Here is a 16428-nt window from a genome sequence, read left to right as displayed (position 1 = left end):
TTGTTGTATCAAAAGTGGATTTCGTTTCTGTTTTTCCAGAAGCAGGTTGAAGAAGCTGGGGGCTGACAGAATTCTGTGCTCTCCCCCTGGATCGTGTAAGGGTCCTTGTGCTGCAGGAAAGATTTCAGTCCACAAGCTCTCTGCCCTTCTGACCGTGGGAACCCAGACCTGTCTGGGAGAGTGCGAAATTTTGGAATCTGTGAGGAGCTTAACTGGTTTCTAGAAGCCCTTCCCCTTTCTCCTTTTTTTTGGGGGGGGGGTGGGGGGCAACCTAAATTTATACAGAAAGTGTGATTCGTTGTGACGCATGTGTGGAAGGAGAGAAGGGTAATCAACTCAGGTCCGGGAAGGTCCTTGTGTTTGTCACCCTCCGGGGACTTGCGGTCCTTCAGACGACACCCCCTGGAGGGCCACCCCAACAGCCATTCCAGACCCTCCCCTCCACCTGAAGTCCAGCCAGTGGCAACTCGCCGTTCCAGACCTGCCCACCAACGGGCACTGGCCCGCCAGGAGAAGCTGAGGGGCAGCCCCCGGTTCTCAAGAGACCACGACGCTGACCCGAGAGAGAAGCCTGCATTCTGGAGACAGGGGTGGTGCGGACATCACCTCCCCATCCGAGCGCTGTCCTCCGAAAGCATTTTGGCAGCTGTTAGCCAGGGACAAGGGGACGGACCCTCCAAGGCTGCGCAGCCAAGACCAGAAGGAAGGCTCCTTGGGGCCACGGGACAGGCTGCTGTGCCTCTGAGCTCAGTCACAGGCCGGTACCAAGGGCCCCTCCTTTAAAAGCAGGGCATGCCCTCTGCTTATTCTGTTCACGGAAACCCAGGGGAAGGAATATGGAGGCCAGGCCTTGTGGAAAGACGAGACTGTCACACAACAGGCTCAGTCCTGGAACAGAACCTGTGAGGACATCACTTCTGCTTTGGGGGCAGGAAGCAGGAACAACTGCTTTAGGCCATCGTGCTTCACGGCCGGAACCTAAGACCCTCCGGCCATCTGTGGACGACAGCTCGTTCGAGGGCGATCCTAGAGGAGGAGGCTGAGCCACCACTGTCCTGGAGATCAGCAGCCCTCATGGCCGCCCCGCCTCAGTCCCTCCCTGCGGCAAACTGCCAGGCCCCGGGGTCGTGCTGACCCCTCCTCCCCTGGCCCCCGCGGCCCACCCCCAGCGTGTTCCAGCCGTTTCATCCACCTCGTTTCCCTGTGGACTGAGCCCACGCCCCTCCTGCTCTGACCTGGAGTCTTCCTTTTCTCTTCCCCACCCTTCACATGGCAGCAACAGGGGCATTTTAGGAACCCAGCTCTGTTCAAGTCAGGCCCATGTTAAAACCTGTCAGTGGCTTTCTGTTGTATTCCAAGTACAGTCCCACGACGTCCTGGGCCCTGGGACTCTGCCTGGTTTGGATTCCATCAGACTGCCTAATGCATCACTGGGTTGAAGTCTTGCCTATGACATTTGACACCTGAAAAGGCAGCCCAGTTCCCCGGGGGACCATCCCACAGAACGTGGTGGCCTTCTGCCCCCGTGCTGAGTGCCAGGCGGTGCTCCCGGCCACAGAGCACGGGCTGCGGCACCTGCACGCCGACCCGCAGACCAGCACCGAAGTCTTAACTGTGACCGAGGGCTGGACACCGAAGGCCTCTCTGTGGAAACACACTCACAGTCACTGAGTCTGTGCTGCACATCGCGTGGCACGAGGCTGTGCACAGAACAACCCACGGTGGAGGAGGCAGAGGTGTCGGGACTGACAAAGCCAATCAGCCAACCTTCACCGCTATTAACGCCGTCGCCGGAAATGACTGGGATGCTCAGAACACCGTCTCCTAGTGCGCACGGGACCCACTGCCTCTGCAGTGACGACCTGAGTGGGGTGAGCTGGCCTGGCCGTCTGCAGTTGTTTACGAATGGCGCACACCTCCCCGCCTGTCCTTGGCTGAGCTCCAAGGCACCCAGAGCTCAGGGGAGGGGAACTACAGTAATCTGACGAGGAACAGAACATTCCTCTGCCTTTCTTTCCAGCACAGTACCCACCTCTGCTTTCTTCCTGTTGTCTTGTAACCTCCGCAGACAGATGAATACTGATCACTGTGTACTTTCTGAACTTGCTTTGACCCCAGGAGATGGTCTGACAGAGCCAAGACACCAGGAAAGATCTGAACTCGTACGGTGACCTCCTTCGGCGGTCCCAGGGCCACCCTCTTCGGCCTGCAGAGGTCACTTGTAATGGCTGCAGAGTGACCGTGGGACTCCTTGCTTTGGAACAAGAAGGCAGATAGACTGGCCTGTCCCCAAGGGGGGTGATGGACCTCACCTGGGGGCACATGTGGCTAGAATGCAGAAGGCATGGGGCGGGGGTGGGGAGGCAAGGAGGAGTGAAAGGCGCTCTGGCCCAGGCCTGGCACAAGCAGCTCCACGCAGCCCCCGCCGCCATCCTGACTCAGCTCGAGAGCTCCTCGTGCTGCTGGCCGCGCCCCCCCCCCCATCTGTTCCAGACCAGATGCCTCACCCCAGAGGAGCGGCGTGCCTGTGCTGGGCGCCAGTCAGAGCTGCTGGGGTAGTGGTTATGGCTCGTGATCCCCAAGGACCCGGCTGTGGACTGACGGGGGTGACTCTGGGTGGCCCTGGATGCTCCAACCTGCCCCTTGTCTACTAGCTGAGTGGAGACTGGATGGGTGAGCTTGCATTAGTCAGTGTCAGCTGCGTCTTTCCTTCCTGAGGAGGTCACTTCTTCAACCAGGGCACCTCCACTGTTAACACAGACACGAAGCTGCTTCCGCCCTCCAGCCCTGTAAACACCAGGGCACTAGAGGGTGGGGCCGGCACCCTGACCCCCCGGCTTAAGCACTGGGGTAGGAGGAGCCTGGGAGGACTGCGTGAGTTCTACCCCCTTGCTGCTTGTAAGTCTGTTCCCAGTGACACCTGCTGTGTATCTGCCCCATGTGGCCCCCGTGGTGCATGCTGGGGGCCCTTTGTGTGGCACTCCCCGATACCCACCCTTCCACTCCTCCTGGTGTAGGAAGCTAGGTTTCGTTGTGGAATCTACACTTTAGGAAGGATAACCCGACCTGTTACGTGGAGCACGACTCTGCTTTATCTGGGCCGATCATGGTGATGTTCTGTTTGTCAGGGACTGGTTTGGAGGTGGGCTGTGATCCTGCTCTGAACTAGGAGACGCAAGGGACATCTCGCCCTCAAAAGAGACATGAGAACAGACGTGGATGCTGGTGTCGCCAACTCTGGAACCGCTGTGGCCCCGCCGTGCCGAGAGGGGGCTGCAGGGGAGGAGTCTGCTCCCCAAGGGCAGCAGGGAGAGGGGATGGGATCGCTGCTCACCTGGGTCAATCCCAGGTGTACATGTTATGAAGCTTTTGTTTAATTTTCTCCTGTTAATTTGTCTCATGTTAATTTAATTCTTAGATCAGCCAGAAAAGCCTTGCAGGATAGGAGAAAATTTCTTCCTCTTCAATAATTTTATTGAGATGTTTTAGAACAATGTTGGAAGATCTTAAAATCCCATAGTTTCAAGCAATGCAAACATTGCAGACGATACGTTCCTGACTCCAGCTGGCATCACCGCTAACAGGGAGGGTCACAGTGTGGGTGTCTGGCTGTGCTAGCAGACTGTGACTGATGTTGGAGGGTGAGTAACTCCGGTGTATTCGCAGTCCTCTGGCTCCCTTTATGGTTGGACACCCTGAGGCTCGCCCACCCCCTACTCAGTCAGAGTTGGACAGGACCAGTGTTCCTGGTGGTCTCGCTTCATAGTCCCTACACCAGGGGCTGCAAGGGTGCGGGGGGCCAGGGAGTGACATGTGGTCACTGTGTTGCACAGCTGGCTACCTGGCTGGACAGCATTCCTGCTCGAAGGCCGTTTTAAGACACAGCACAATGCTAGTTTGTGTAACAATGCAAATGATACTTGCTGACTTCAATTCAGCCTCTGCTGTGGTGAAGTTGAAACTAAAGACTGCTGCTCAAGTGTATACATGACTTAAAGAGATTTGATTATCCACCCACAGCATTTAGATCAGAGAACTTATTCTCTACAAGGGTTAAGACTCAGCACGAGGGATGTTGTTGTCTTGGTCTCCTCTTGGAGGCTGCCGGGATCAGTGGTCGCCCACCAAGGCCATGAAACCACAGTCAGTGCCTGACTCCCGCCGTGGGGCAGCGAGGCCCCGGCGAGAAAGTCTTAAAGGGCCATCCTGGCAATGACACCCTCAGTTCTCCGTGTTGTTTACCTGTTTTATGTATAGTGGTGAGTATCTGCAAATCTCCATTTATCCCTTCTCCCTTCCTCCCCTCTCCATAACCATACATTTGTTTTCTGTGTCAGTGAGTCTGTTTCTGTTTCGTAAATAAGATTGTGTCATTTTTCAGCACTTCTCATCATATTGAACTATTTCACCGTGTGTCTGGAACCAAAGAGGGTTCTCACTAAAGTTGCTGAACCGGTCGAATCAAACCTTCCTGGCTTGGCTCTCGGGTGCATGTGTGAGCTCAGCTGTCCTCCTTTCCTCCCACTCCTCCCCGCCTTTCCATCCCGATTGGCTGATGACACAGTTTCAGAAAATCAAGGTCCGGGGTGATAACCCAGGATCCTCCCGCCACACTTCCCCCAGCTGAAAGACATCTGTGCAGAGTGGCGGTTCCAAGACCCCAGGTTGGATGCAGGGCTCTGCTTCTCTCACTGTGCAGAGCCTGCCTCTGTGCCTCGGTCTCTGGATCCCCGCACAGCGCACACCTGAGTCTGCAGCCCTGGGGTCCGGGCAGCAGAGAGGCGACGGGAGCAGCGTGGGACGTGGGCTCCTGGGCCTGGCGGTGATGGGTCCCCCACCGCGCTTCAGGTGAAGGTCCCTCGGGTCACTGGCCCATCAGCCCTTCCAGGCATGGGCTGCCTCTGGCCCATCCTGAGTTCCTCATCACTGCCTCCTCCACCCACTCTGTGCTCTGTGTCCCAGCTGGTCTCCCACAGGCATTTACTGCCCTGGGACATTCCCAGGGCAAGGGCCACTTGGGCCTGGGACACCCTCCTGTACCCTCACATCTGCCAAGATTCTCCTCATCCACTCCCCTTCCAAGCCCCCTCTCCACCGGCACTGGCTTCTGCCCCTTCCTTACCCGCCTGGGAGGGTGTGTCCATTGTCTTTGAGGGAGGGTCAGGCTGTGGTGCAGAGAGGTGCTCCTGCCCCAGACCCTGCGTCCTTCCAGGACCTGGTGGATGAAGTGCCTCCATCTTTCACGGAGCCCCTGTCCCCTCCCGTTCCCTGCGCAGGACTCCTCCCCAGCTCCCAGCCTGGTCATGTTCCCGCTCTAGGCTTTTAGGACTGAAGGTCCACCCCCAGCTGTCCATCCATACTGTGGTGGGCTGGGGCCAGCCCTGGTGGTGCAGGGGCCCTCGGTGGAGCCAGCAGAGCCTCAGGCTTGCTGCCCACTGGTTCAGCCCAGAGACCTCCCTGTGATGCCAGCTGCCTCTCCCCTGCCTCAGAGCTGCTCTCGGGCCCCAGAGCTCCACCCAGGCCTTCCTGTGTCACTGTTCATTTCTCTCTTTCCAGCCCCCATCTTGCCTGGAGAAGAATCCTGTGCATCTTTTTCCTGCCATTTATCTCATCAGGTTTCGCTCCTCGGATAAAATATACAGATAAATTTATATTTGGAAAAGAACCGCTGACGTCATCCAAGCCAAGGTCGGCCAGAGTGGGGAGGGAGGGACCTCTCTCCTTTCTGGGAGGACAGAACTTCAGACGTACATGCAGATCGTGGCCACTAACACATCTTCTCTCTCCGGTAGGGCTTCCACAGTCCCCTTCTTTCCCGCTGTCAGATTTAACTGGTCTCACCTGACCCCCCTGGAGCTGAAGGACCGGTCTGTAGGACTTCAGGCAGAAGAGGGAGTTGGGAGGAATCCGTACTTCACGCTGGAGGGTCATGAGTTCCTCATCTTTGGGGGCTCCATCCACTACTTCCGGGTGCCCCGCGAGTACTGGAGGGACCGCCTGCTGAAGCTGAGGGCCTGCGGCTTCAACACTGTCACCACGTGAGTGCGGCCCCTTGGCCCTCCGAGACGTTGCTACCCCACAGGGCTCCAGCACCTGGGCCCGGGTCCAGAGCCCCTGATTTGGGGAGGCCCGCATGTGCCTTGTACACTTAAGTGTCACTTACGTCTCCCAGTTAGTTTGCTGTGGTCTAAGCCGTGGTTCACGGGAGAAACAGAAAAGGAGCAGGGCGTCCCCCAGGAACCTCTCTGAAGGGGGAGTCACGTGCCCCTTAGGAGGACTCAGTTTTATAACAGATGCTCAAAGTATACTGACTGTTAAATACATGGCATTTTAAAACAACTTTTATTTATGTATCTGGTTGTGAACGTGTAGAGGAGTAATTGGAGAACAAAAAAATGACCGTGTAAGGAAACATCAGGGCCGGTAAAGCAAAGTTCAGTGGTGAAAGGGAATGAAGACTGTGGCGTAATGACTAGGAGTCAGGTGGACCTGGTCCTCAGCCCCAGCACTGCCTCCAGCCATCACATCCAGGGCCCTGTAAAGGGGAAGGATAATTGCCCCCTACAGCTGTACTGATGGTTAAATGAGATAAAACCTTTGTCTTACTTCAGGTGAACCATGCCTGTCACCGTGCTTGGCCTCTGTGTACCCAGCTACAGTGGCAAAAAGGAATGCAGATCCAGTTTAGTCAACCCAAAGAATCTGAACGTGGGTTTACCGTATTTCACGTGATTGTGTCTGGTGACAAAAATGACATATTTAGGGTGTACTGATGGCTAGGCATTTTCTAAGCACTTTGATGACATCGCTGAAGCCCCACACCTGTCCTGGGCATGGATGGTGTGACCCCCATGGGGAGCTGAAGCACAGAGCACTCTGTCGGCTGGTCCAGGGTCAGCATCTCCTTGAGGCCTGACCGTGTGAGTGGGTGAGGCCGTCCCTAAGTCACCTGCAGCAGAGGCTCCTGCCTGTGCACGGCCCGCCAGTCAAGTGCAAAGCACGCCCAAAGCAACAGCCATATTTGAATGAGGCAGCTCACCCTGGCTGAACATGTGCACAGTGTTTACACACAGCGGGGGGTGGGGGGCAGTGACCTGGCCCGCCCGCAGCAGCCCCGCGTGGTGAGGAGTGTCACTGCCTTCTGGAGGTGCGGACTCTCAGGCATGTTCCCTCGTGCCCCGTCAGGAACAGCAGGGCTGTGCCCAGGGCCCTGCTGCCTGTCATGACCCTGGCCTGTGCGGGGCGTCGAGGGTCTCACCCACAGCACTGTGAACCCTCACTCAAGTCCGGGTCCCTCTGCAGTGCATCTCGCCATCTTATGAGGCAGGTGTGTTTCTGTTTCTTGATGAGACGCCTGTCGCTCTCATGGTCAGGCTGCGGGGTTTTCAGAGTTAACCTGCGAGAAAGGAAAGGCGGTCCTGAGCCGCTCAGACCCACAGGATAGAAAGGGAAAGGGCAGAAGCGTGCCGGCAAGCCCCGCGGGCGTCCGATGCTGCGGTCCACCTCTGTAACTGTATTGATGATGTTCGTCCCAAAGATTACGTCCCCTTGCCTTTCCGGTTACTCCTCCACGGGTTGTGTGGATGGTACTGGTAATGTATCGAACTTTCAGAGAAGTGAGGACCACGGATGTCCTCACACCCCTGACCACCGCAGGCAGGACCAGCGCAGGAGCCCTTTGCTCCTGGTGCCCCCCGCCCCCTTGTGGCGGAGCTGAGAATCGCACCGCGGACGCCGTGATGCTCCCCTGGGTGGGTGGGTGGGGTCCCGCGCAGACCGGATACAACAGTGAGCCGCCGTAAATTGATAATCTGCCTTCTGACTTGCAGATACTTTAATCATAAGTGACTGTTAAGTTTTACTGAGAGTCAATCTGCGTCTGTTGAAAGGATAATATGTTTTTTTCCCCACTCTCCTGTGAAAGCAGTAAGTTACACTGACAATTTTTCTGATACTCAACCCATCCACAGCTCCGTGATAAATTCTACCTGGTTATGAGACACGCACCTGCAGGCGTGCGCGCACACACATGCATACGCACACACAGAGAGCTGGACTTGATTTGCTAGTGTTTTCTTTCAAATAAGTATATTTATCATTATAACTGAACTGGATTTAAAAATTTATTTTTGTCCAACTTTGAAATCAATCTTATTTATAATAAATCCATCAACTGACTTTACTGTCTTTCTCTATTCACTAAAACTGTTATGTGAAAGAATTATATTTACCCTGAGTATTTCCAAAAATTCACCTGTTAAACTCTGTGACTGCTGTCTTTTGTGGTTGTGAGTTGAAGATTTGGGGAACAGTATAACTTTTTTGAATGGTTATTGTTTAACTCATTTTTATATTGTTTCTAGAGTATATCATAGCTTTATTGATCTTTTCTATTTTTGTTTTCTATTTCACAACTTAAGAGTTATGTATAATTTTCTTTCCTATAATTTATTTGATTTTGTGCCCTTCCTTCCTTCTCTCCTTCTTGTCTGCTGAGTTTAAAAATTTAGCTTATTTCCTTTCCAGGATTTTGTGACTTATATTTATTCAAGGATATAAGTGTACCTCCAAGTATTGCTTTGGTTACGTATCCCACAAATTTTGCTATACAGTAGCAAAGTCATTTGGTTTCAAACATTTTTAGCTCTTTGGGAATATGCTTTCTGTTTTATTTGTTTTATCGTTTTCTATTTTTAAAGTGAAAATTTCTAATTTGCTTGCATTTGTCTTGGGATTACAGACTATGTGATGTAGATTTTTGGATTTTGTTGAGATTTATTTTGTATTTTATAACTCTTCCATGTGATATTTTAAAAATTGAAGTATAGTTGATTGACAGTATTGTGTTAGTTACAGATGTACAGCAAAATGATGCAGTTATATACGTATTTCAGACTATTTACCATTACAGGTTATTATATAATCCCCTGTGTTACACAGTAAGTCTTTATTGCTTACCTACATTATGAATAGTAGCTTGTATCTGTTAATCCCGTGTCTCTAATTTATTCCTCCCCTTTGGTAACCATAAGTCTGTTTTCTATGTCTGTGAGTCATTTGTATAATTTTTTAGATTTACATGTACATGGTATCATATAATATTCGTCTTTGTCTGAGTTATTTAGTACGATATTCTCTAGGTCCATTGCTTTTTGTAGCAAATGGCATTAATTCATTCTTCTTACGGTGGAGTAATAGTCCATTGTGTGTATGTATGTGCACTTGGCTTGTTCCCATGCGTGGCTGTGGAAGTAGTGCTGCTCCGCTGTTCCACGTGTCACTGCTGAGTTCCCTGTGTACTTGTTAGATCCAGGATTTCAACTGTGTTGTTCAAATATGTATCCTTGCAGTTTTTTTTTTTTTTTTTTACTGTTACTATCTTTGCTTCTTAGAGAAGTATTTTAACTCTTCCCGCGATGGCTGTGGAGTGGTCCACGCCCTCTCTGATTCAGTGAGATTCTCCTTTACTTGAAGCCACATTGCTGACAGCATAGACGATGATGTCTTATTGGTGGATTATTCCTTTTATTATTATTTGGTACCTCTCTTAACATCTATTTGTGAGGTTTTACTTTTTGCCTTATAATCCATTTTGCCTGCTATTTAAGATTGCTAGGATAATTTTTCCTCCTCCAGGTGAGGTCTTGGCAGGGTCCCTCTTGCTGAGGCCTAGGAATGGCACCATCTTCATTATCCTCATAGAAACTCCTCCTCTGTTCTTATTTTGATTAATTCTTAGCGATAATTCACTGGGCATATATAGACGTTTGTGTTTTTTCCCTTTTCTTTATATTTTTCATGGATGGTACAAAGCACAGGCAGAGTAGGATAGTTCATGCGTAACTCCAAGGGATCTGAACTCAGAGGATCATTGGCAGCTTAGAACACGAGTGGGTAACAGGGAAAGGGACTATTGGAATAACCACCATTCGTGTGATGCAGGTTTAAGTGCTGCTGGAGGCTTCAACTTACTCCAAAATAGAGCGACCCCAGGGTTCGACGCGGGTTTGGGACTGGCCTAGCAATTTGGAGGGAAGAAAGAAAAGCATGGTTATTGTGCTTGTCTTTTCCTGCCACAGCTACGTCCCGTGGAACCTCCACGAGCCAGAAAGCGGCAAGTTCGACTTCTCCGGGAACCTGGACCTGGAGTAGGTGCTGCTGCTGCGCCCGCGACCCTGCGGGGCGGGGCGGGGCTCCTTGGGGCGGGCGGGGACCGTGGGCGTCTGCACTCTGCTCCCCCCCCACCCCCCCGAGAGCCAGAGAGAGACTGGGGTCTGGAGCCTGTTCCCAGGACCCGGGGGACTCGCTCCCGTGGTGACCCTGTTACTCCCAGGGCCCAGGCCATCTCCCCGTGCCCAGAGGTGTCCGGCCCCGTCCCCAGGGTGGGCCCCCCTCTGCAGTGCAGTCCATGCGTTCTGGCCACCTGGGCGGGGACGGGGGCTGCCCCTCCAGGGCCGCAAGGCCATCCGGGCCAGTCTCCCTGTCGGACCCCCGTACCCCTCTGTGCCCCTCCTCCTGCCCTAGAGGGCTGTGCAGACGTCCTAGGCTGGGGGCCTCTGCTGTGACCTGGTGGGGGTGTCCCCTGCTCTGTGTGTGGGGGCCGCGTCCTGCCCTCAGTGCCACCAGCCCTGTGAGAAGAGGGGAGGCGAGGAGGGGGCGCGGTGGTGCCGAGCTGTCCGCCACTTGGCTCTGAGGCCTGAGCGCTGGTGACTCTGGCTCCCTAGGGCCTTCGTCCTGCTGGCCGCGGAGGTCGGGCTGTGGGTGATCCTGCGTCCGGGCCCCTACGTCTGCAGTGAGCTGGACCTCGGGGGCTTGCCCAGGTGAGCGGGGCTGGGGGTGGGGGGGCAGGCTGTCCTGAAGGTCTCTAGCGCTTTCGTCCGGTCGGAGAACCGCGGGCGTGCGCTCTGTGTGCAGGGGGTGCTCTGAGCAGCGGCTCCTGCTCTGACCCCCATTTCCCTGATGAGGCGTCGCCCCGCGTGGTAGGCGTGCGGCCAGGAGCGTGTGCTGGGAAGGGGCGCGTCGGACCACTGGCTCCCACTCTCCTAACCTCTGGGAGGGGCCAGGCCCACTGTTTCCGGGGGCGGGAGGAGGGGAGGAGGGGAGGAGGGGTCCTGAGAACTTCTGGGCCTGTTCTGACTCCCGGTTCTCCTCCGACTCTGTTGATGGAAGCCCGAGTCCGCACTGTGCCGGGGGCCTCAGCTCCGCGCCCCCGTTTCCCTTTGGGGGATTCTCCATCTGTGATGCCGGCGGCCCTCGGAACAGACAAGGTTCGCGGTGCGAATCCAAGGTTGCTCCTCCGTTCTCCCTGAATCTGGCGGGACCCCCGCCCTCCCACGCTGTTCCCCGGGACGACGTCTGCTCGCTGGGCATCAGGGGCGTTGCTCTTCCCCAGAACGGGCCTGTGCCCATCGCAGCCCCCAGCGAGCGCGGGAAGCCCGACCACGGGAGTAGAAGGCCCCGCCCAGCCCCTCGCGGGTGCCCGGGCCTTCCTGGCTCTCAGCCTCTCCGGGCTAGAAGTCCTAGGTCTTAGGGGAAAGGGAGCCCTGTGCCTAGGGCTGTGCTGACCTGGGGAAGCGTTTTGAACGAGTATTCGATGCGAGGTCACGCCCGTCTCATCAGGACGTGGGCGGAAGAGCCTCTTGGAGCTGACAGCACCTCCTGCTTGTGAAGTGTCCTGGTGGTGGAGGTGGCATCTCTCCTCCTGAATCTAAGTCCGTGAGAACGGTCCAGAAACCTGGGCACGGTACACACCCTTCCGGGCCCTGGGTGCCCAGACCGTGGACGCGAGGACAGAGGACTTACCACCTCTGAAGGGAGCCCTGGGCATCCTGCTCACCCTTCCCCGCCTTCCCTCCGCCCGCTGGGCTGGCGCCCTCCCGCGCCCAGCCGGTTACTGCAGGACCCCACCACCCAGCTGAGGACCACCAACCGCACCTTTGTGGAAGCCGTTGACAAGTATTTCGACCACCTGATTGCCAGAGTGGTTCCGCTCCAGGTAAAGACAGATGACCGTCCCCTGTTTTCTTGTGTTTACTTTAGAAAAACAGTTATCCTGGCTTGCTGTCCCCAGAGCCCCCATGAGAACTGAGGCTGAGGGTCCTGCAGTGTGATTTCTAGACCCTCATCTTAGTGCGGCATTTCCTGGGGCTTCTAGAAAGAGGCGGATGGTGAGGCTGGGAAGGAAATCGTGCTCACTGTCCTCCGCTGGGACTCACGCCGCCTCCGCCTCCGGTTGGGAGGGTGGGGTGCCTCCCTCTAGGGCTGGCGTTGGTCTTGTGCTGGGGCGCCGGTGGGAGGGCCGCTCTGCTCCCCACCCACAGGCTTCAGGAAGCAGGGAGTGGACGCATGATGAAAGATTAAGTTAAGGGTGAAAATGTGATTCTGGCACATCTAGGTCCCTGTCGCCGGCTTAGGTGGTGAGACCTGGGTGGAAACTCCACCTGTCCCCAGGGTTTGAGGGGTGGGCTCACGGGAGAAGCAGAGCCGGTCAGTGTGGACCTGGTAACTCAGGAAGGGGGCCCTTAGAGTGGAAGGGGCGGGACTAGGGTGGAGGGGCGCCGTCCTGGAGCCGGTCCTCCTCCCCCTCCCTCTCTGTCGTGGGGGTTCTGGGTACATTTCCATGGTGATGGAAGTCGGTGGCATGGAAGAGAAGGTTGAACACACAGGAGGGAGGGGCAGTGGGAGAACCCAGCCCCAGCAGGGGGCGGGAGGCAGAGGGTGTGCAGAGTGGTGGCTTCTCCTAAGACCAGGGAGCCAGGATGACGCCATGTTCTCATTTGTCAGGTGGGAAGGGTCAGCAGGTGAATTTGTAGCTTTGAGATCTCGCAGTGGAGGAGCTACTTACTCTGAGACATGGGGGAACCACTGCAGTGGCTAGCCCACAAGACTAGGCAGGCAGGACGGGGGAGGGGTGTGGGCGACGCGGGTGCACCAGGGGCTTCTTAGCAGCAGCAAGCCTGGGGGCCCCGCTCTGCCGCGGCTCACCCTCTGCCATCTGCTCGTCCCCCAGTACCGCAAGGGTGGCCCCATCATCGCCGTGCAGGTGGAGAACGAATATGGGTCCTTTAACAAGGACAAGAACTACATGCCTTACCTTCACAAGGTGAGACCTGCCGGTCGCCTCGGCGTTTACACACCCCCTCCCTCACTCTGCCTCTTACAGCCCGCGTGTCCCTGCAGCGTGCCCATCCTGCCGCGCAGGTGACTGTGTGGGGTGCTGTGGGTGATGAGACTAAATCGTGTTCAGTTTCCCTGCAAATCTGTGACACAGTCAGGGCCATTGGGAAGGGCCAAATCACATCATTACGAGGCTGTTCCTTTCCGTGCCCGAGCTCTCACTGAAGCCGGGCAGGTGGACCCTGCGCCCCGGGCAGATGAGCTCGCGGGGTTTGTGCTGAGGTACCGCCTGTGGCTCTCTCTCTAACGCTCTTTCTGTTGTTACCTTTGCTCGCCGCGGGGTCGGGTTGCGGGGTGGATGCCTCAGGCCAGTGGGTAACTGCAGCTCTGTCTGGTGTCCCTTCTGGTGGATCCAGCCCCTCCCAGCCCCAACTTCCCATGTCCAGGAAGCAGGTGAGTTCTAGTCCAACCCCCCCACCCCCACCCCTGCCGGGCTGCTGAGTGGGATGCAGGGGTCCCGTGTGCTCTGTCCACGGAGACCCCTGGGTGGGGGCAGCAGGGAGGGATGCCCGCTGGATGGGGAAGCGGGCAGTGACGAGGGGGGGGGGCAGGGCTGGCCGCTGCAGTTCTGGGGACGGACATGGTCTGTGAGAAGTTCCCCTGCCTGACTTGTCTCCAGGACTTCACCTCAGACCCCTCACGTCGACCTCATTCAGCTAGCCTGGTTTTTATGCATTTTTCTGACTTTTACAATGTACCCTCGTCCTCAGTCCCAGGCTCAAGTCTGGCTCGGGGAACACCTAAGACACACGAGGGGGTCCCATTGCCCTCTGCTACCCGGCTGCTCCTGTGCTCTCAGTAAACACGACGTGCAGATTAGACCGTGCCTCCCCGAAGGCAGGCAAGCTTCCTGGAGGGTCCAGAAGGGACCCGAGTTTGTGACGTCACCTCTGATTTCTCAGGGTCCCCGGCCTTGGCCTCCCCCTCCCGCATCTTTCTGTCTCTGTCTCTTGTTTACTTGTCTGTCTGTCCACCCACCTGTCTATCATCTATATGTCTACGCATCTCCCCTCTCTCGTGGGGGTGGACCCCCCCCCCCCCCGTGTCTCCTTCAGGTTGAGCTTTTCCTTTAGAGCTCGAGGCTGGAGGGTCAGAGCCTGCACACAGCTGCCTGTGTGGTCGCCCCGGGAAGGGGCCGTATGCTGAGCTGCACCTGAGCAGGCTGGACTTGAGCCTTCCCTCCTGGTTCCCACATGCCTGTCTGAGCGCAGATGTATTTATTTCCTAGTTGTCTTATATTTCCTCTTCCTGTGGGAGCAGGGAGGTGGGTTCACTCTGTCCGGTTTTCTCTGCAGGCCCTGCTGGAGAGAGGGGTCGTGGAGCTGCTCTTGACCTCGGACAACACGAACAAGGTGCTGAATGGCCACATAAAAGGAGGTACAAGTTTAGACTTGTTTTATGGGAGAACCGAGGCTCTGAGCCAGACAGCTTGAACCTTGAAGGAGCCTCGAAGGACCAAGCACATCTCTGATGTCCTGCTTTCCTGCATGCACTGAGGTGGACCTCAGAGTTTGAGGTCGGAGCCAGAGGCCCCGGCCGGCTCCCGCCCTGGCCCTGGGGCCTGCGACCTTTGAGCAGAGCCGTGGCCCATCTCTTCTGTCCTCGGGGCCCCTTTCCGTCTTTCCTGGTTTTCCTGTGGCCGAGAGTCTGGGTTGGGGCCGGGACGACGGCTCACTGGGGACGCGGAGCAGCACCCGGGGAGAAAACTGGCAGAGCAGTTGAGGACAGAGTCATAAGGTGCTGAGGGTGAGGGAAGTGACGGGGGCAGCAGCAGCCACACGGGTCCAGGGGACATCTGTCGGTCCTGTCCCCCTCAGTGGCATGTCCCCACAACTCTGCCGTGCAGTGGGGGGTCTGTGGCCAGCCAGGAAGCCTGCAAGCGGGCCCCGGTCCCATCCAGTCACGCGGCCTCCGCCCGTCCACCTTCTCTGCATAAAACATGAAGACTTCCAGCCGCCTCCCTCCCTCCCAAGGCCCGTGGTGTCCAGGGGTGTGAGGGCTCCGCACCGAGCGGAGCAGTGGGGCCCGCCATCCCTCCCTCCCTCACTTGGCACCTCCCTCCCTGCGCCCCGCCCGGGGCTCACGCCGCCCTCACCCTCTCTCTGCAGTGCTGGCCACCATCAACATGAACTCGTTTCGGGCTGACACGTTCGAGCAGCTTTTCAAGGTGCAGGTAAGGCCGTGTTTGCCCCCCGCCCACAGTGAACCCGGCCCAGGCAGTGGTGCTCGGAACAGGGGCCTCAGCTGGTTCCAGAGCAGTTTGGGAGCTGATGCTGTTTGTCCTGGGGATGAGGAGGGGGTCTGCTCCTGTCACCGGCTAGTGGGGCGCTGGCGGGGAAGGGTGGGGGTGGCGAGCGGGCTCAGATGCCGGCTGTGCGTGTTGCTGGGGGAGGACTCCCCCAGCATCCTGGGGTCAGCTGTGCTGTGCCAGGCCCTGCAGACTGGGACCCAAGCAAGGTGCGTGGAGTAGCTCCAGTTTCCGCTCCTTGGGGGCCCCTTGGGATGGTGATGGAATGTGGACCAGTCCTAGCCCGTGCCTGTGGGGTCACATCCTTTCTCCCAGCACGGCTGCGTCAGCTGGGAGGGACCGACTCGGCCTCACTGACATCCCGGGCTCCCCTAGTGCCTGGGATGCTGTCCAGGCCTGCAGCGCCCGCGGGGCCTGCGGTACCCAACCCTCCCTTTCCAGGCCCAGCACCCACCTCCCGCCAGCACTCTCCCCTCAGCCTTCCACCCTCCTCTGAGGTTGTAACCGAAGAACGATTTAGCCTTAATTCCTTTGCTCACCAATTTCTGTGCGACTTCTGGCCTCGTGAAAAGGAGGGGCCCTGCCGGGGTAGAGCCCTGGCGACCTCTAGGTTTTAGTAAGTCTCCTCTGTTGTTTCTTTTTCCTTGTGGCTTTTTAAAAACGGCTTTATTGAAACATAGTTCACGCACCATTGGAAGTGCAAACTCAGCGTATGGAGTCTCCCAGCCACCCCCACGCTCTAAAAGGCTTCCTCCTGCCGTGAGGCCCCTCCCGTCGCCAGCCTGGGCCACGCTGCCGTGCTTTCTGGCTCCACCAGTCTGCCTTTTCTAGGCGTTCCATGTCAGTGGGATCAGATGAGATCCAGCCTTTGCTGCTGCTTGGAGTTTTGAGGGTCACCCGAGTGGCAGGATCGCCGAGTGGACCGTGCTCTTGCTGGTGCGGGTCGGATGTGCTGTGGGCTCCTCACGTCCCCCCTTTCCTGAGAATGGTTTCTGAATGTGAGC

The 16428-nt window shown here is 56.5% G+C and overlaps 1 protein-coding gene across 4 annotated transcripts in view; it reads left to right on the top strand.

Moving 5' to 3' along the window:
* Positions 1–16428, top strand: part of GLB1L3 (galactosidase beta 1 like 3) — a 33273-nt gene that overhangs the window by 1659 nt on the left and 15186 nt on the right. For 2 of the 4 annotated variants that reach the window (XM_032472277.1, XM_032472276.1), the window contains exons 1-9: positions 4599–4848; positions 5557–5688; positions 5793–6038; positions 10080–10148; positions 10725–10820; positions 11887–11995; positions 13010–13102; positions 14472–14553; positions 15285–15349. In XM_032472277.1, the coding sequence (XP_032328168.1) occupies positions 4670–4848; positions 5557–5688; positions 5793–6038; positions 10080–10148; positions 10725–10820; positions 11887–11995; positions 13010–13102; positions 14472–14553; positions 15285–15349 (1071 nt within the window). In that variant the 5' untranslated portion in view covers positions 4599–4669. Of the gene's footprint in view, positions 1–4593; positions 4849–5556; positions 5689–5792; positions 6039–10079; positions 10149–10724; positions 10821–11886; positions 11996–13009; positions 13103–14471; positions 14554–15284; positions 15350–16428 lie in introns of those variants that run through there. The other 2 variants (XM_032472279.1, XM_032472278.1) reach the window with 2 other exon arrangements.

This window comes from Camelus ferus, chromosome 33 (assembly GCF_009834535.1).
Source record: "Camelus ferus isolate YT-003-E chromosome 33, BCGSAC_Cfer_1.0, whole genome shotgun sequence".
NCBI lineage: Eukaryota > Metazoa > Chordata > Mammalia > Artiodactyla > Camelidae > Camelus > Camelus ferus.
This window is presented reverse-complemented; position numbering and strand designations above follow the sequence as displayed.